Below are 21,514 nucleotides of genomic sequence, written 5' to 3'. Positions count from 1 at the left end.
AATGTGGATGAGGACACGTGGAAGGCCAATATGATCGCCGGTCGATAAAGCGGCGCTCTCCATGCGTGCGTGGTCGGTGGTCGCCGAAGGTATGCATCATCGCCGTTTTTTAAGAAGGCCAACATGATCGCCGGACGACAAAAGAGGCATTCTCCATGCGCGCATAGTCGGTTGTCGCCGAAGTTTCGATGAAGCGGCGATCTCCGTGCGTACGTAGTCGGTGGTCACCGAAGTTGTGCATCATCGCCGTCCTTGAAGAACAGAAGGTCATTGGAAGTGAGGGGCGATATGGAGGAGGACACGTGGAAGGCCAATATGATCGCCAGTCGATAAAGCGGCGCCCTCCATGCGTGCGTAGTCGGTGGTCGCCGAAGGTATGCATCATTACCGTGACCAACATGATCGCCGGTCGATGAAGCGGCGGTCTCCGTGCGTGTGTAGTCGGTGGTCGCCGAAGTTGTGCATCATCGTCGTCTTAGAAATGAAACGGTGATCTCTGTGCGTGCGTAGAAAACAGGGTTTGGGTTTTGTAAAGGGTTGGGATACCCCTTTTGTATCCCCTTAATTTAAATTAATTCTTTGCTGATAAAAAAAAACTGTATTGGATTATATTAATGTGATAATAAACTTAGAATTCTGGATCATAGAAATAAAAATTTATCTTTTTTTTACATTTAAAGAAGCTTATTTATTTAAAAAGAATATTTTATGTTAGTAAATGTTTCTAAGTTGAAATATAAATAATATATTATTAAATAAAAAATATATATAAATGAGATTTAAATAAAATAATACTAATATAATATGAGAATTATTGGAAATGTCAACTAAAAATAAAATAAAATTATATTATATAAAATAGGTGTAATTTTTTTTATAAATTAATTTATAAAATTAAATTAAATTTAAAGTTTACTTCACAAAGTGATTTAGAATCTATTAAAGTCTAATAGTTTTATTTAATAAAATGTGGAAGAGACCACCAAGGTATGCTAGGCTCAGACATTTCTCTTAAATGACATATCTGTGTCAGACATACGTATTGGTGTCGACACTCGTACGACACTCATAGAACACTTATCAGTGAAATGTTCAATTCAAAAAATATTTTTTGGATTTTTAAAATTTTTAGTACGGTTCTAACACGATTTAAAAAAAGATAAATATAATAATTTTCTTAAAATTCAAATTTATTGTATAAATTTTTATTATGATTATAAAAATAAGGAACAAATTCTTTTGAACCAGTCAAGAAAAATATTTTTTTATTCACAAAAATTTATAACATACTTGTACACATAAATATTTATTATCAATTTATATAACTATAATTATATAATATATAGATCTCTGTCCTCGTATCCTACATATTTTCGTGTTGTGTCAATGTCCGTGTGCATATCTGTGCTAACCCTTATCCTATCAAATCACTTGAAAACGATTATCTAACATCCTGGAGGTTATAAAGGAAATATCCATATTACTGTTTCAGTTTTAATCCTCTTGCAATCATAGGATTATTAGTAGTCGAATTTTGCAGCAAAGATTGGGAAAATTGTGAGAAAAGAAGAAAAAGTAAGAAAAAATGGTGGTGGGTTTGATGGGCTGGGACCCCTTGTCGACCCCAAATGTGGCAACACTTTCTCATTACCAAACTCAGTAAAAAAAAGAAAGAAAGACTGAAACATGGACTCGTCTACATCCAAACCTCCACACATTTTTTCTTTGTGCGAGTGAGAAAGCGATGGCCTCATCGCCATGTGACTGTTGGACCCATCTTTCTCAGTCACTTTCTTCTTCTTCTTCTTCTCCTTCCTCTTCCTCACTCCCCCAAACCCTTCTTCCTCCTCCTCCTTCTTCTTCCTCTGAACATGTCTGGAACGACATCAAACTCCCCTCTCTCTCCAACTCCCCCGTTGACTTCAACCCTTCTTCTTCTCATTCTTCTCTCCTCTCTCTCTCTTCCTCTCACAACCACCACTCTCTTCTCTCTGTCTCCAACGCTTCTTTCCCCTCCAACCAAACCACACACCACCAAGATCAGCGCCATGTGCGCATCATGAAAAATCGAGAATCCGCCGTTCGCTCCAGAGCCAGAAAACAGGTACGTCACCCTCTTTCATCTCTCTCACACTCTCTCTGCATATGTTTTTCAATATTCTTAATTCTGAAAATTCAAAACTGTTTTTTCTTTCTTTCTTTTGAGCAGGCTTATAGAAGAGGGTTGGAAGCTGAAATTGCTCGTTTGACGGAGGAGAATTCGAGACTAAGAAAACAATTGAAAGAGGTTAGATAGTTAGCTTTTCTATAAAGATCTTAGCCCTTTGAGTAATGTAATCTCCTCATTATTCAGTTAAAATGTAGGTGCTAGTTTTATCAAATTTTTAGTTCAATAAAATTATAATACAGATAAAGATTTACTTGATACAAAAGAGACCTAATAAAATAAGTTCTTTAATATCTTTCTTTTTTAAATTTATCTTTTTGGAGTTATTTCTTTTTTCTTATTATTAACTTTTTATGGTCAAAGTAACTTTGTTTATACACAGATTGGCATCGATTTTAAAAGATAACTTTCCATATTAGTCAATATATTTTATATGAATCACATTATTTAATTAATTAATTTAATAATTATAAATCATATAATGTGTATTAAAAGACTTTAAATACATTGATTAATTAAAGATAAAAAATAATAATAAAATTCATGATGGTTATATATCATTCAATAATCAATGCATGCTCAATCTTCTTTATTATGACTTTACAATGTGAAATTCATAATGAGTTTAAATATAATATAATTTGTATTCATATACATAACTTAGAAACCTTAGATTTTAGATAAATTTTTACATTAATAAACTTAGAGTATCAAATAGACACTAATAATAACATTAATATTCAACATTCACTAATAGACATAATGTTCATATTCTCTTAAAGGCTCAACAATCATAAGATAATGTTAATATGTTCTATTGACACACCATTTCGTTTTCTTTAATGACAAATATTTCAATTTTATGTGCTTAACACCTTTCCGAAAACTTATCATTTTAGGAAAAGGAAGATAATTGCAAGATTATCACAAATAAAATTTCAACAATTTGACAATATTATGAACTATTCTAACTCTTGAGATTGAACAATAATTAATTGTTTCACACTTTTCCATGTAATCGCTCCTTTAGCTAAATATATAATCACCTTAAGATGATCATATATCTATATATAAGCATGTGATTTTTTGTCCCTTGCAAGTATCTTAAAACTTTCTTTGCAGCTTTTCAATTATCCAATCCTGAATTACTTTAGTATCTGTCGAGCATATCAACTTCAAAAATAATAGTTGACCTCGTACATGTTTGATCATACATCGAACTTCCGACAATGGATGCATAAGGAATATTCTTCATCTGTTTTCGTTCCAAATCATTCTTTGGACATTGCATAAGACTAAATTTGTCTCCTTTTTATATTGGAACGATAGATGTTGAACATTTATTCATTCTAAATCTCTTTAAAACTTTATTAATGTAGACTTTCTAAGACAAACCTAACAATCTTTGTGATTTATCACATAATATTTGTATTCCTACCACTCATATCTTTCATCTCAAAGTTGTTAGAGATAAACTTAATCTCCCTTAATAGACCAACATCATTAGTTGCAAGCAAGATATCATTAACATACAAATCAAAATTATAAACTTTCTCACACTAACCTTGAGATATATACACAAATCAACAACGTTTTCCTTCAATTCGAAGGACATAATAGTATAATTGAACTTAAGATACCATTGCTAGGAAGCAAGCCTGCTTAAGCCTATATATTGATTTCTTAAGTCATTTTTTGACTCTTGTATAAACCACATAATCATTCAAAATAATAAGTTTTGTTTCTTTTTTAGATTTTCTTAATATTATTTCCTAGTTGTTCCACTGTAGGTTCATTATTAACCTCATAGTCATTAATTTGTTGTTCTTATTGATTGTTGTGTGGTTCAACAACATGATGAACAACAATTCTTGAAGTAGAGGTATTAGTTAAAAGAACTTGTACTCTCCAATTTCCTTAATCTTCCTATTTTGTGAAACTTCACTCTCACTCATTTCACCACTCTCAATGAACCAGTTATTTCCAATTTCAACAATTCTTGTATTATGGTTAGAAAAGTAAAACATATACCATTCGAATTTACTAGATAACCAATAAAATATTCACTAATTTTTCTAGATTCCATTTCTTTTCTTGTGTATTGTATATTCTAATTTATGCATGTAGGTGTCCCAAACTAGGTTTCCTACTTGTCCACAACTCAAAAGGTATCTTTTGAATTGACTTATCAGGATCTCGATTCACCAAATACATGACAGTTTTTAAAAGCCTATATCTACGATGATATAAGTAAAGATGAATTGCTTAACATGCTCATATCTATATCCATTACGGTCTGATTACGCCTTTTTGATACACCATTTTGTTATGGTGTACTCGACATTGTGTATTGAGCACAAATACCACGTTTATCAAGAAACTTAGCAAATGGATCAAGATGTTTTCTACTTTATCATATCTTCCACAATATTCATCACCTCTATCTGACCTAACAATTTTCACATTTCAATCTAACAACCACTCGCTATCAACAACCTCTATTTGACATGAATTCTATTATTTAGTTAATTTATTCTTCTCACCTTCTATTCTATCAACAACCACTCTCTATCAACAACCTTTAAAGAAAAATAATAAAGTCATGTCAACGTAACTTTTTCTCTCAAACAATTCTTAAAAGTAAAATAAAATGAACAATTGGAGTAATCCGATAGCACACACAAAAGTATCATCAGACAATGAATTCATACTATCTTCTCCCTTTTAATTTAACTTTCAGGCTTTGTTTACATTTAGACACAAAAGTATCGACAAAAGTATCACCAGATAATGAATTCATACCAAATTCTTCCTTTTAATTTAACTTTGAGGTTTTGTTTACATTAGGATTAGGAGAGGATGGAAAGGGGAAAAAAGATATGGAATAAAAAGTTAAATTATTTGCATTAAAAGAAATTAAAAGAAAAGTGAGTTTTTTTTTTAAAATGAACGGATTAATATGAATTTTTTATATCTTAATATAATTAAAAAAATTAATTTAATCAACTTATTATTTTAATTATTTTTTTAATATAATAAAAATGTTAATATTAATCAATCATATTAAAAATAATTAATTATGTATGCAAACGTAATGAAATATTTATAATATAATTAATCATACTAATAATTGTTAGTATTGTAAATATTTTATTGTATTTATTTACATAATGTATTCTGAAATTATGATTTGTTACAGTTGCAATGCTCTTTATCTTCATCAGAGAATACCCCTGACAGAATCAGTGCTCCCTGCAGAACCTCATCATCTCCATTTTGAGAAACAAACCTGTGTGACTCAGCTTCGTGCTTTTCAGGTTGTTTCATGGGCTTTTGATAAATTAGTATTTTTGCCTACTTTTTTTGTCCTCTAGGAATTCTTCCACATATCAATGTCTTGTAACCAAGTTGCTGTTGTTTCCCTCCATCACTCACACTCTCTCTCTCTCTCTCTCGAATATCGACACTACTTGTGTGCGAGGTATAAAAAATTGTAATTGTTAATCTATTATTCTTCTTCTTCATTTCGCTACTTCCTTCCTCCAACCTAAAATATTCATATTAATTTGGAGTTTTAAAATAAAATTTAAAGATAAAGTTAAACTTTCCATTTCTATGTAAAAAAAATGGAACTTTAAACACGACAGACATCACCAAATTAAAATTTTCATGCATTGCATTTCACAGTTGGAGTTTATGTTAAACCAATTGTAGACTCTCCCTGAGTTAATAATTATTAAAATTAAACGAAAATTATGTATTTAGATCTTAACCTTATTAAAAGAATTACAAGTCTGAAAAAAATGCTTATCTATAAATAGATTCGGTAAAACCAAAACAAAATAAAGAATACCGAAAAGTCTAATTAGAGATATCCTCATGTCTTTTGACTAGAACAAAACTCAACATTTTTATCAAGTAGATTTGAACTAAACTTATTTGTTGATTTCATATGGGTTATAAAAATCCTATATTCTACTCAGGCTTCTTTAAAAGCTCGACAAAAATATAGAATGTGCGAGTTTATATTATAGGAAAAATTATTATCTAAAAATAATCATATTTAATTTTACTTCAAGTTTCAAATCCTATATTTTATTGAGTAAAAGTGTGTCGAATTAATTCCAAGTCTCATCTGAATAATAGCATGTTCTATTGAGTTGGATTATATATATATATATATATATATTTTATTTTTTTTTTTTTATTTTTTTTTTTTCACATGAAATAAATTTTCATTTATACTACAAACTTTAAATCTCTTGAATACTTGTGCTAAGAAAACTATTAAAATGGGTCATTGTCATTTTTTTACGTGATAAACAGATTTTCAGTGTGGATTAAAATGTTAAGGCTAATATCCGTTATTTTAACTATTATAATAATATGATGAGAAAATAACTGAATTGTTATATTAAATATTTATTCACATATCAACTTTATCTTTATTCACATAAGTATAGAAAAACTAATTGGACCTAACCTATGATACCACAAATCCCAGCATCAAGTCGAAGTTTTAGAGACTACAACTCCATGATCAACATATGATATGTCTATACACAATCGAGTTCGGTCCATGACATCACAGTAACAAATTACTATAATAAAATACAACTAATATAATTTTGTAAATAATTTAGACCACCGACCCACCATATATATATATAATATAATAAGATTGAATTTTCATTAGATATAATAAAAAAATAAGTAGACCATAGTCAGAACAAGGGTTTTGGAAAAGAAGGAAAAACATATTTGTTCAGTTGGAAAAGATTTCATTAAAAAAAAAATCTTGGCACCACTAAGCAAAGTGAATTTTAAGAGAAAGTGTCTAATTTTTTGAGAACTTTCTCTGTATTTCTATGTTTTCAAACATCTAACTCTCCCCTTTTGTAGTCTTTTCTATCCTTTTTCTTTTCATTTCGACGGCACCAAACATGTTAGAGTGAAGAGATAAGGACGGCTTTAATTGGTGACTTTAAATTTTTGGAGTGTTTGTGACGTTTGGTTTGTTTTGTTACAGTTGAAGATCCAATTACAACGTGGTGTGCTGCCTCTCCCAAAATGTGCACTCTCTACATAACCTCGTTATCTCCCTTTTGAAGCATCGCTGCAATTTGCTTGCAAAGTGGTCCAAACATTTTGTTCCAACAAGGACATCTCTTTTATCGGACCCTTTCTACCTACCATGCTATATCTTTTATTTACTCAAATAACACATTTTCCCCTTTTTTAGGTTAGGGTTCTGTTTATAAAAACTGAATTGTCACTTCTTATTAGGCTTTTTCTTCCTGAAACCCCTACAATTTTCTGGTACCCGTACCTCAATAATTTTAAAATGATAGTTTTATCTTTATTTAAAGTTATTGTTAATTTTACCTGTTTTTAGAAATCTTTTAGAACATACCTTTTGAAATTCATAACTACATCTTATAACATTTATTATTCTTAAATATGATAAGATTTTTGGAATGAAAATTTTTGAAATACACAAAATACATTCTGAAACTGCACCTATGTGGATGTCAGAATTAGAGTTAGAGTAATTTTGATCTACGTTGATACACAATTTTTTGTTGTGCTGTGCTAGTAACTCCTTAATTCCTCAACTTCTTTTTGCTTCGCGCGTGCGCTCGTCAGGTCGGCGGGTACTTGTGATTGTACTCTGACGCTTAAGTCAGTGCTAGTGATTAATCTAGTCTCTCAGGATATAAAAAACATACATTTTTCCCCTTTCAGAAATCCCTTTTATAAGTGGACTTGGGATTTGGTTCGTGTTGACCAGGTAACCGGTTGCCAAAAACATACGTAGTGGTCCTTAGGTAATGTGTAGTGACTTCGTTATATTAAGGAAGTGCGTCTCGAAGTGAGTTTGACTCAAAGTTAGTTATAACTGTTTTCTTACCACATATTATATTTAATGTATACCCAGTACATAAACAAATTACAATGTTCTGGAATGTACATATTACCTTATCGAATACATTTTCTATAATGTTTTTTTTTTCTCTTCTTCTTTATAGCGTTGTCATTTTCTTTCTACAGAGAGGTAACGGTACAAGAGGGGCAACAATAGTAATGGCGACAGTGGTGGGATGCAGTGAGCAGGAGCAAACTGGTATCCTCCTCTTTTGTCTTCTTCTGCATTTTATGATATCATTGTTCATGGAGAAATTGAACTTATCTCAATGATTCACTGGTAAAGAAAGAAAATGAAATGAAAAGTAAGTGAAAAAATGTGTTTTTTGTTAGAAATAAAATAACGGAAAGACAAATAATTTTATTTGGTTTTAATAACTTTATTTCCTTTTATTATTATTATTATAATAGAAAATAAAAAATGATATAATCATGTTCACGCTTTTATAACGGAAGAAGTGTTTTCACATCTTCTTAGATTTGGGAGAGAAAACAAAATCTCATTTCCTTGGATTTTGCAGAAACAAATATCCAACGGACAGGACCATGTGAGACTTGAACCTCAAATAATTAGAACACGTGACTATGAACTACAATGTTAAGGATATGGTTAAGGTTCAGTCTCTTTTCTTCTGGCTCCCAATCTGCTAAGAAAAGAATAGATGTTTCCGTACAAAAATAGGAAAAAAATCATGATTGGTACTGGTGTAAGATTCCACTACTGTAAATGAAATAATCATTGAGGCTTTTTGTGGTATGAAATAATCATTGAGGTGTTTTTTTATTAGGAAATGGATGTTGAAAGATTTTGTACCGGCAGGCACCGGACGAACAGATGTGGCCGACCGACCGAACTCATAATAAATGTGAGGGCGCGACAAGACTAAGGTAGTTAAAATATTCCGAAAAATAAGGAATACGCGTGTGAAGAAGATATTTTCCCCCGAGTATTCTGGAGCACGATTGGTAAAACCTATCCATAACCACCCTGAACCCAAGAGGTAGAAAGCCCATTTAGCAATCCTATAAATACGGTGCTCAAGCCAGAGAAAGGTACATTTTGATTCACTTACTAAACCACTCTTAGAATCTCATACTTACTTGAGCGTCGGAGTGCCTTCGCAGGTACCCTCCCCCGCCCGACCGAAGGAGACACCAAGAAGGAGCGACCGACCGAAAGAGAGGAAGACCGACACGTCAGCAACTACACTACATCGACCGACCGTGCCTGGGCCCATCTCTCCACTCAGGTACAGATTTGATAAAGTGAAATTTGATTAATGGTCAGTTTAATCCATTCACTCGGATTGAAAGATTCTGATTTGTAAAATAAACTAATATATTTATATAATAATAATATAAATGTATTTATATAATAATTTAAATGTATTTATAAATAATAATAAAAGAAAATAAATTAATAATATAAATATAAAAATTATAAAATAATATAATATATGTAAAATTTAAAATATTAATAATATATAAAAAAAATTATAAATAATAATAGATGTTAGATAGAAAAATAAAAATAAAAAAGTGCTAATAAAAAAATAAAAGTATAAATAGTGCTTATGAAAAATTGAGTTGATAATTTTAAGAAAATATTTTATTTTTTAAAAATTATTAAAACAAATTTTATAAATTTTTTATAAAATATTTAAAAAATGAAATATAAAATATTTTAATATATTTATACCACTTATAATTCCATTAATAATAATTGTTAGTTGTACATAATTAGATTTGATTAGAAAATGTGTACATTAATCAATTTTTTAAAGAAAGAAGAAACACTCAGTGTAAAAGCAAACTCTACTCAAATATAAAGTGCATCATAGTAAAACAACACATCCTATAGTCTTTCTTCACACAAGAAAAAAACTTACTCAACAATGTCACAATTGAAAACAAACAGGGTATCAAGATAGTTATATTAAAAGTTACTTGTCTATAAAAAATTAATATATTTTAGTTTTTCTAAAAAATAAATTGTGTTTTTAAACAATTTTATTTATTTTTAATTCTTCAAAGTAAAAAAATTATGCATTAACAATGTAAATAAGATTTTATAGAAACAAACATTTTATAATTAAACTACAAATAAAACTGATTTAAACTATCAATAGATAATAGTAAAATTCGTTTAAACAAGTGAGTAGTCTGAATATTATGATTGACAACTTTATCAACACAACAAAACTACATAATTAGTATTTTGATACAAAATTTTATTAATCAAATTAACGGTTTGCTTACATGAGTAAAAAAAATTATATTTAAATTTCGAAAAGCTAAAATAGCGAAGTTCAGAAACAAAATTACACAAACAAAATAATGGATGACATAATAACAAGAATCAAACTTTCTACTATTTCGTGTAAGGTGAGTCTGACCCAATGTTTGACTCGATCCGTACTAAATTAAAAATATGTAATTTTTAGGATATAGTATTCTCTCAAAAATATAAGAATTTTAACTATATTATAAATTTTAGCTATAATATGTAATTTAAATTTTATATTTTTCTGTTTAAATATATACAATAATAAAATTATCTGAATTATTAGTTTTGTTTGATGTGATGTGATAAGATGTGTAATTATTTTATATTGGATTTAATATTTACAGAAAACAATGACATTTTTAGTGACCTCGAAGAGCATCAACTTCATTACTTGAAGGTGAAGGGAGTGATTCAATATTGAATTAAGTGTGCCTGATCCTTTTCTTGTCTGGGCCAACTCCCCCCACAATGTCAGCACCATGGAAAAAATACAACACTCTTTTCAACATCTTAGAAAGAAATTGTTTTTCTAAAACCATTGTAAAAATAAAACTCTTTTAAAATTTAAGGGTGATCATTTTTCTCTTACATTTAAATTATAATTTTGTAAATATTTATTTTGTTATTTATATTAATTATTATTTTAATATATCTTTTTATTTATATTTATTATTATTTTAATATAATATTTTATTATGAAAAGTAGTTATCAAATGAATGTGAGTAAAATAATTAGTGTTAAAAGGATATTTTCTAAGTTTAATTAAAAAATAATAATTTTTTGGTTTATGATATAAGGTTTATGGTTTATGTTGTAGGGTTCAGGGGATATAGTTTAGGATTTAGGGTTTATTTGTAGACTTGAGATGAGAGTATCCTTTAAAAAGACCGCATTCATGGATATCTTCTAAGGAGTGCATATCGACAAAAATATCATCTGAGATCCTAAACCAATATCTATATCTTCAACGTATGTAACATCCATATATTTTTCCACATCTAATAACCATAATCTGTATGAAATATCAAAATAAATATATAAACATACTACAAATGCTTACAACTCTTTCATATAATGTTTCGAAATATCTCTCTCTTCATAAGACTTTAAGTATTTACATAAAGTTAAAACAAATTTTCAAAAGAAAATACAATATTTTCATCATCTAGCTTCTCACAGAAGAGCTTTATCACCTGTAACATCATTTGCTCCCGTGTAAATACACGATCATCACATATTAAAGAAAACAACACGAACAAATAACACACGATCATCACATATTAAAGAAAACAACACGAACAAATAACAGGGTAAGGTAGCTATATAAAAAAAATTTCTATATAATTTCAATTTCAAATTAATACACAATATTCATCAAGTCTCATACAATTTCTCAAACATTTCACATAACCATCAAGTGTCTATCCAAGAAATTCACAACTCATTTTTCTCATGTCAGACTTCAATTGACTCACAACACATAGACACTTGACTTTACTTCCGGAAGACTCGTGTATTAAACTTAGAATCCTGAGACATGCACCTATTGTACTACTCGCTGTGAATCCACATAGTCATGCGCATAAACATCTCAATATCTCATCATCTAGTATGACATGGTAAATTCATATGACTTGAAAGACCAGATTAAATTTCAAACCGCAAACAAAGTCATATGAACCTCCATCAACTCTCACCAACTGAATAACTTCATCTATGTGATTCCATTATATCAGTAGAGTCAGGATCGTCTCATTGGTACGGGACCTGACATATCAATACACCCTAAAACAATCTCAACACAATATTTTCTTTCCTGAAAATACTATGTTTTGATCACACTTTCACACTATTCTATATCTCATGTAATACATCAAAGCATCATTCAATCACATCATATTTTAGACTTTTCAAAACAATCTAAACATATCTCAAAATTCACTAAAACATAGAACTAAATTCCTTTAATTATATTTTTAAATAAGATTTAGAATTTTCACTTAAAAACAATAAACAAAAATACATTAGGCTTTCATAAGCAAAAATAAAAAATTTAAGTGTTTTTTTTTTACCCGGGAATTCTAGCTTGAGAGAGAATTTACTCGCTTGAGAAAGAATTAAGCCGATAACACCTCCTTTTTTCCATTCTATTCTCGCTTGAGCGAGACGTGCAAAAAAATATGCATAATTTTGCCTAATTTCACCATTCAAAGTCAAACAAAACAATTTCAAAAATTCATTCATTTCAAAAGTAAGTTGCACTAATCAACTATACCAATCAATCAAAGTTTCAGATTCAAACAAAATCCTCTACCATAAATCATCTATGTCAAAATCAACATTTTTCACATTTTATTTCAAATAATACCACACTACTCGTAAATAATAAATCCTGCAAACCAAAATTGAAATTGGTGACCACGTCACCCCACATCCAGATCTTCTAGCCTAGGGTTCTATTGAAAATTTAAACTAGCTTCCCTTACCTGAACTAGAGCAGATGCTCCCTAAGAGCTCCAAACTACCAAAAGCTCAAGGGTAGCCTAACCTGCACCATAGAGTCTTGATAAAAAATCTAACTATATCACTAGGACCCTAAGTTAACAGAGATTAACGCTGAAGCTAAAAGAGTGACATGCAAATCCTATGTAGAGACAAACCTAACAAGTTCAAACTTTGACTCATAGAGAAGAGCAAAAATGAACTTACTCTATTAAAGATTCTGATCGGGTAGTCTTGTAGTTTTCACTGACAGGAGTCTGATGGCGGACTCTGATCGTCAAACTGATGAGCGAGGTGGTCAAAATCTTAGAGAGAAGGTAGAGAAAAAGAAAAAAGAGTTTTTAGAGAGATGATAGTTTTTTTAAAAAATGAAACCTGAGTAATTAAATTTCTATTTATATAGACTTTTTCACTTTAATAATAAAATATTCAGGTGTCATTTTAATTGTACCATTTTTACTCTAAGACTATTTTTCTCGGTCTTTACAACGTATCTCTTAAATTTTTACCAACAAAACATTCATTCTCCATCTGACCAACAACAACTTCAACTAGAGTATCAAACAACTTCCTCAACTTTTACCATCCCTACATTACAGTACATATGTGCACCTCTATAGTGAAATCCTGTTTCTAAGTGACAAAAACCACTTCCTTGTGAAGGACATAATTAGTTTCTTTGATATGGACAGTCAATAGTTATACTGTAGAACAATAAGTTTTGATAAAATAGTAGACGATTTGGTTGTGTTATTGAAGCTATGAGGATGTCGTTTGCATCTAGAAATAACATGTTTTATCATTTTGTATGAAGAGTAAAATGGAGGCAACTTTTCAAATTCAATATTTGTAATAAATTTTCATCAAAATTTGATTAGGTAGATCAGATAGTATATCAATATCAATCAACACTCTATAAAAAAACCTCTAGATTTATTCATAGTGCAGTCATTAAGATAAAGAGGAATATCAATCCCTCTCGTTATAGAGAAAATTGTTTTTGGTTGCCAATATTTATAAGATGATCCTGGATTCCGACTAAACATTGAGCTTTGATGTGTCTTATGGAAGATGACACAAAGTCTTTAGTATAAGTAAAGACTCTCAGTATATCCAGATTGAGATTCCAAGACTTTATTGTTAGGTGTCTTCTCATGTCTTCAAAGAAAGAAAAAACAAATTTATAAAACCTAGAAGAATAACATTCCAAAAATTTATGAGAGAGGTTGATTCTTAATACTTTAGATTTTAAATTGGTCTTTAGTTAAATTAATGACTAATTTTATCATTTTTAGAGTCTAATAAATTAGTTTATACAACTAATTTTTTATATTGGTTAGAGTTTTATTAACTAATATTGTAAAAAAAAAAAGACTGATATCCGAAATTATTTTTTTAATTAATATTTATAAGACTGCTTTTCACTCAATATCATAAATATTATTTTTACCCAAGGTCATTCATAATTTTTTTTATATAATGTCGATTGGAAAAACATTTTCTCAATCTTGATTAGAACATTTTTCTGCCAATACCATTCTGGAAAATTTTGTAGTATAGATGAATTAAAAAAGTCAACAAAAAAATAAGATAGATGAATCATGCTAAAAACAACGACTTTTACTAATGTTAGGAAAAGTAATTGTAGTTAATATTGATAAATGACAATATAAACTATTGTTAATTAAAAAATATATTATTGTAATTGTTAGTTAAATTTTTTTGATTGAAAAATAATTATAATAATAACGAAAAATATCTACATAATATTTGAATTATTAAATATTATTTAATATTAAAATAATTTTTTTATTTTTATAATAATTGAAATATTTTTTATTTGGTAATAATTGAAATATTATTTTCAAATGAAATAATTTAAATTTAGTAGTGAAGTTGACATGTTAATATGCATAAATATTTTTAGATTTTAATTAAATATTCTACCATAAGTATAACAATGCATAAGGTTTGAGAAAATGGAGCAATGACAAAAAAATCATCGAACTGTCTAAATGGAGTGGAGTGGAGTGCATTTGTTCCGGTTTAAATGGAGTTTATTTATGATCTTCACCTACAAAAACACAACTTTGAAATATCAAAATTATCCTTAATAATTTTGATGAATCCGGAATAAAAATTCCATAAATGAAAAGTATTTTCAGAATAAGGTTTCAGAGTGTATTTTCAGAATTGAAAATCAAGAAAGAAAAAATTATTTCAAAATATTCTTGGAACACATTTTTTTAATTTTAAGAATAAATCTGGAGTTCATAAAATTTATTCTAGAAAAAATAATCTAAAAGTCATTTTTTAAAAAGAAGAAAAATGTCTTTTCCGAAAATTATGGGATGCAGGAAAATTTGTTGGGGGTGCAAGGGGAAACACCCAAACACCAAATATTCTAAAAGAAAGTTTGTTCGGCGTGACCCAAACCATATTAGAGAAGAAGAGTAATTTCTTTCTGCAGCCCCATAATTTCTTCCTGTACCCACATAATTCTATAAATCCCACAAATACCCTTATGAATTTTTATTTTTTTTTCAATTCCAATTTGTGAAATTTTGATACTTTCTGGATTGTCTAATCTACAATAAAAATTGGATTGTGTATTTGTATTCCAAATCATGAAACTCTCTTTGGTTTCACCTATTGTTGCTTGTTGGATCTCTTTCATCTTGATGTTGGCTTTCTGATGTTTGGGAGCGCAAACCCTATAATCAAGAGTAGAATGGAAATTTAGAGATTGCAAAAGTTGAGAAGAAGAATGATAAGCACTCGGTGGCAATGGCAAAGAAGATGAAGAAGGGGTGAGGAATATGAAAATGGTAATTTCAGCGTCCCCATGGAGGTGCAGGATGAAACCATAGGGTGGAGGAAGAAATGGCGGAGAAGGAGATAGTTCGGAAATGAAATCCCAATATGAAATACTCATTTGGATGTTACAAATTTTTACCATAATAAAAATGTGTTTATTCATAACAAAAAAAATCACTTTTAGCGACCATCAAATTCGGTCGCTAAAAACATTATAATTGATTGCTAAAAATATTTGCGACCGAAACAGTCACCAAATAAAGAAGAAAGCGAAAACTCTAGTCGCCAAGTTTTTAACGGCCAAATTATAAAGTAATAACTAATTTGCAACCGAATTTTTGGTGGCTAAATCGGTCACAAAAAATTTGATCACCAAAATTTAAAGACCAAATTAACCAAACTTTTATAAAAAAATCGATTTGATTACATGATCGTAACGTTACGACAATGAGTAGCTTAACGGCGTGCCATTCCTCAGCTATGCGATGAACTCTTCCAGTTTGATTGCATGATCTTTCCCATTCTGGTATAAATCCGCATGATAATGAGAGCAATAAAAGGTAAAAATAATGTGGAATTAAATATTATGAGATTCTCTCCAATCAATTAGGAACATGAAAGCCAATGCAGTTTTCTTCCTATTATTATTCTATGTTCACTTGGTGTGTCTTGGAGAATCAAGATCATCATTTGCAGACATGATTGAAGCAGGGAAAAGTGATAACCAGACTAACCGTGAAGTTTATATTGTGTATATGGGAGCCGCTAAAGATTCAGTTCAGGATGATCATGCTTATCTTCTGAATTCAGTGTTAGCGAGGTAAATTAGTTGACATGCTTATCTTCAGAATTCAGTGGGAGAATTTCATCAAAATTGGTGCAATTTTTTTTCACATGTACGTAAATGGGAAATGCAGAAAAAATTATAAAAAGCGAACATTTTTTTTAAATTGCGTTAGAAAGTTCAGTTGGTTTTTTTTAAAATAATTAATATTTTTTTAAATTAAATTTTTTTATATAATAATTTTTTTTAAATTGTTTAAAATTACATGAAATGAATAAGAATATTGTAAAAATTTGTATTTTATAAATAAATAATATTAAAACTAAATTTTATTTTCACAAGAAACAAAGTTACCCAAAATGAAGTTGGATTAAAAATAGGTTGTGTAATAAATGTAAAATATTTAGTACTTTTTAAGTAATATTAAAATTAAAAATACTTTTGTTGTTTTTAAAAAATTGAAATTATGTTCGTGAAGTAGCGTTTATAGTTGATACAGTTATAAATAAATAGGGTAGCATTTAAACAATATTTATAAAATAATAAATAAGTACAATTTATACATGATTATAAAATAGAAATGTAGGAAAAGTTCTCATCTATGTGAAGTTGTGCCACATGGTTGTCTTCTTCGTTGTCTTCGTGATCGTTGTTGTGGCTGTTGTTTGGATGAAGGGTAGGAGGGGGTGGAGGTGGAATGTCATCGTTAGTGCCTTCGACTTCATTATCATCATTCTAATTTCCGGACACTTGTGAAGGCATTGTTGGTCGATAATACTGCATGGATGACATTGGATTGTAGGCAGATGAGAGGGTCATGGTAGAGGTTGCAAAGGGATTTGATGGACCAGCAAAAAATTGTTGTTGAGATGGAGATGTTGAGTAGTTGAAAGGTGGTCGATGGAATGACGATTGGAATGGCATGCGAGGTTGATCCCTATATCCGAACAACAAGGTCGGTTGAACACTTGGCGGACGAAAAGATTGTTGTTGAACGATTCAACTTGAGAAGAAGACCTGACATGATGTTAATAGTGAGGTTGTGTAGTCTCATGTGACATATCATATTACGAAATAGAACATAGATGAATAAAAGAGAACAAAAGATGAACAAAAGAGTAAAAGGAAGGTAAAAGATATGAGAATGAATATCTCTCTTTTCTGGTTATCAAAACAAATGGTTTGAATATATACAAGTAGTACACTCATTCTAGGTTTAACTAAAGAGGAAAAGAATCAATAATTAAATACTAGAATCATAACACACAAAGACAAAATAAAGGTTATACCTCTATAAAGAGAAACAACTGATAATTAGAAAAGACACCCAATTAATATTAGGATCCTTCTATAACTCTGGTATCCGTATCCTTTAATACCCCACCACAAACTGGGGAGCAAATATTGATGAGACCCAGCTTGGAACAAATATTCTTAAAAGATTGAGGACTTAAAGCTTTGGCATAAATATCAGCCAATTGCTCTGTGGTGGAAATGGGAAGAAAATGGATGAGACCCTTATTTAATTTTTCCCGGACCACGTGACAATCTATTTCTATATGTTTTGTACGCTCGTGAAACACTGGATTTTCTGCAATGTATCTTGCTGAGTCATTGTCACAGTATAAAAGAGATGGTTGCTCAAAAGGAACTTTGAAATCTTGAAAAAGATAAGTTAGCCATTGAATTTCACATGTAACAGTGACCATTGCCTTGTATTCAGCTTCACAAGAACTCTTTGATATTGTTCCTTGCTTTTTTGATTTCCAAGATATGAGAGAATTCCCAAGATACACACTAAAACCAGTCACTGATTGTCTTGAATCACTACAGGTGCCCCAATCACTATCACAAAAGGCTTTCAGATGAACAGAGGTAGTGGAAGAGAAAAATAGACCAAGACTTGGAGCCCCTTTAATATATCTGAGAATTCTAATCGCTGCATTATAGTGAGAAATTGTAGGCTTAATAAGAAACTGAGAAAGTTGTTGTACAGAAAATGTTATGTCAGGTCGGGTATTAGTGAGATACATAAGTCTTCCAATCAATCTTCTGTAGGCTTGAATATCTGTGAAAGGAACACTTCCAGTAGAAGAGAATTTCTCATGATTATCAATAGGAGTGGGTGTAGGTTTGCAGGCTAAAAGACCTGTATCTGTTAATAATTCCAATGCATATTTCCTTTGATTTACCATTATTCCTATCTTACTTCTTGCTACTTCTAGACCAAGAAAATATCTTAAATTTTCAAGATCTTTAATCATGAATGTCTAATTCAAGGCTTGTTTGATTCGAACAATCTCTTCTTTATCATTTCCTGCCAATATTATATCATCCACATATACCAATAATGCTGTAAAAGATCATTCAGAAGAATTAATGAACAAGGAATGATCATTCATAGATTGAGTATATCCCATAGAAAGCAAAAATGATGACAGTTTGGCAAACCATTCTCTGCTGGCTTGCTTAAGGCCATATAAAGCCTTTTTTAGTTTACAAACTTTTCCTGGTGGAATAGAAGTCAATCCAGGAGGAGCAACCATGTATACATCTTCTTTCAAATCTCCATGTAAAAAGGCATTGTTTATTTCTAATTGTTTCAATTCCCAATTATAAGCAACCTTATGGTGGTCATCTTTGCTACTGGAGAGAAAGTATCAAGGTAGTCAATGCCTTATGTTTGTATATATCCCTTTGCCACTAACCTTACTTTATACCTTTCAATTGTCCCATCAACCTTATATTTTATTTTGAATACCCATTTGCAACCTATGACAGCTTTTTTCTTAGTCTCCCAAGTTTGATTTGACTCTAAAGCAGATATCTCACATTGTATAACTTTTCTCCAACAGTCATGTTTCATAGCTTCAGAATAAGTGTTTGACTCAACATGTGAAGAAAGAAACATAACAAAAGATTTGTAAGAAGGTGATAAATTGCTATAAGACAAAACATAATTCAAAGGATATTTAACTCTTAAGGATGCACTGGAAACATTAAGATTACAATGATAATCCTTTAAATACTTAGATGGTCTTTTTATTCTTGTGCTAATTCAAACAGATGGATCTGATTCAGAACTTTGTTCTATATCATGATTTTCATTGAGGTTTTGATCTATATGGGAACAATCTTCTTCTAAAACCTCAATTTCTAACTCACAGTTATTATCACTGTTATTTTCAACATTATCACAAGGTGTATTATCACAAGGTACAATAATGGCTTGTGATGGCTGACTTAAGACAGATTGATCTTCAACAAACAAAATTTGATCATTAATGTCAGAACTGTTAGTTTCATTGCTAGTATCTTGAACCATTTGGTATGAAAAAACATGTTCATAAAAGACAACATCCCTAGACACAAAAAATTCTCTTGATTGAATATTCAACAAAATATATCATTTTGTCCCCTTTTGAAAACTAATAAAAACACATTTTGATGCTCTTGGATCAAATTTTCTTCTATTTGTTGACAAAGTGCTAGCATAACATAAAAAACCAAACACCTTTAATCCATTAAAATCTGCATCAGTTTTGAAAAGCATTTCATGAAGAGAAGAATAGTTTAAAACAGGTGTGGGAAGCATGTTTATAATATGTGCAACATGTATCACAGAATATGAATAATAAATTTTGGGTAAATGAGATTGTATCATAAGAGCTCTTGCTACATCTAATAAATGACCATGTTCCTTTCAACTATACTATTTTGTTGTGGAGTATTGACACATGATGTTTGATGTATTATTCCTTTACTGACAAAAAAATAGTCATGAAAAACTCAGTTCCATTATCACTTCTTATTATTTTTATTGTTGTCTCAAACTGTGTTTGAACAAAAATAACAAAATGTTCCAAAACCTTAACAACTTTAGATTTTTGTTTCAAAAGAAAAATCCATGCGTACCTCGAATAGTCATCAACTATGGTCAAGAAATATTTATGACCATGAATTGATGCTATTGAGTATGGTCCCCAAATATCTACATGAATCAAATCAAAACATTTTTTTTTGATTTAGATGTACTAATAGGAAAAGAAAATCTTTTTTGTTTTGCAAAATGACAAACATCACAAACAAAAGATTTGTTACATTTAACATAAGGAAATTTATTCTTGATAACATTAATACATTTATTTGAAATATGTCCTAATTGAAAATGCCAAAGGGTTTCTAGATCACTAGCACTGACATTAACAGTATTGATGATGTGTGTAGATTCAAGGGGTTTAATTTGAAATTTCTGGTAAGATGGGATCCTGAGTATATAAAGTCTATCTTGCATCTTAGGAGAACCAATTATTTTCAAGGAGTTTTTGTCTTGAATGTGACAACCATTAGAATCAAAGGTAAGAACACAAGATAGTCTATCAATCAATTTTGTTACTGAAAGAAGATTAAAAGTGAAGTAAGGAATATACAAAACATTGTATATGACATAATTTTGATTGAGAAAAACACTTCCAAAATAATTGGCAATGACTTGATTTCCATTTGGTAATTTGACATAAATAGGATCAATTTGATGATACGAAGTGAAGTAAGTTAAGGATGAACAAATGTGATCAGTAGCACCACTATCAATAATCCAAGAACTAAAAGAAGAAATAAAGTTATTACTAGTTTGTGTTTTCATGTTGGAAGGAATAACAAATACTTGACTAGAAACATTGTCACTGGATTTGATCTGTTGTAAAAGAGCTAACAAAGTTTGATACTGCTCAGGAGTAAAACCAATTTGTTGAGACTCCACTTCTGACTTTGAACCTTCATGATTATGCTCATTATTGTTAAAATTTGTATTGTGAAAGGCTGCATGACTTTGATGATGGTTCTGATTTTTAAATTTGAAATGAGGTGGAAAACCACGCTTTTTATAGCATGTATCAATGGTATGCCATGTCTTTCCACAATAATTGCAAATTTTGGAAGTATATCCTCCTCCATAGCTTCCTCTTCCATATCCACCACCCATGCCATAGGTCGTAGCATTGTTATTATAACCTCCTTTGCTAGTAGCAA

General features: G+C 30.1%; 1 protein-coding gene across 1 annotated transcript; it reads left to right on the top strand.

Annotated features, from left to right (window-relative positions):
• Window positions 1-1,654: 1,654 nt before the first annotated feature.
• On the top strand, window positions 1,655-5,691 carry LOC137822798 (uncharacterized). The gene is made up of 3 exons (XM_068627797.2): window positions 1,655-2,104; window positions 2,210-2,287; window positions 5,367-5,691. Exons 1-3 carry the CDS (start codon window positions 1,745-1,747, stop codon window positions 5,445-5,447), a joined length of 519 nt encoding a protein of 172 aa, XP_068483898.1. The 5' UTR covers window positions 1,655-1,744; the 3' UTR covers window positions 5,448-5,691.
• The last annotated feature ends 15,823 nt before the right edge of the window (window positions 5,692-21,514 follow it).

Source organism: Phaseolus vulgaris, chromosome 9 (genome assembly GCF_051622355.1).
Source record: "Phaseolus vulgaris cultivar YP4 chromosome 9, ASM5162235v1, whole genome shotgun sequence".
NCBI classification, from domain to species: Eukaryota; Viridiplantae; Streptophyta; class Magnoliopsida; order Fabales; family Fabaceae; genus Phaseolus; species Phaseolus vulgaris.
The sequence above is the reverse complement of the archived record's forward strand: the minus strand, read 5'-3'. Positions and strand labels throughout refer to the sequence as shown.

Bases quoted from the DNA above. Each gene is read 5' to 3' on its own strand.
- LOC137822798 (XM_068627797.2), top strand. From the start codon at position 1,745: ATGGCCTCATCGCCATGTGACTGTTGGACCCATCTTTCTCAGTCACTT. The intron at 2,105-2,209 runs GTACGTCACCCT...TCTTTTGAGCAG, and splicing joins GCTCCAGAGCCAGAAAACAG to GCTTATAGAAGAGGGTTGGA. The intron at 2,288-5,366 runs GTTAGATAGTTA...GATTTGTTACAG, and splicing joins TAAGAAAACAATTGAAAGAG to TTGCAATGCTCTTTATCTTC.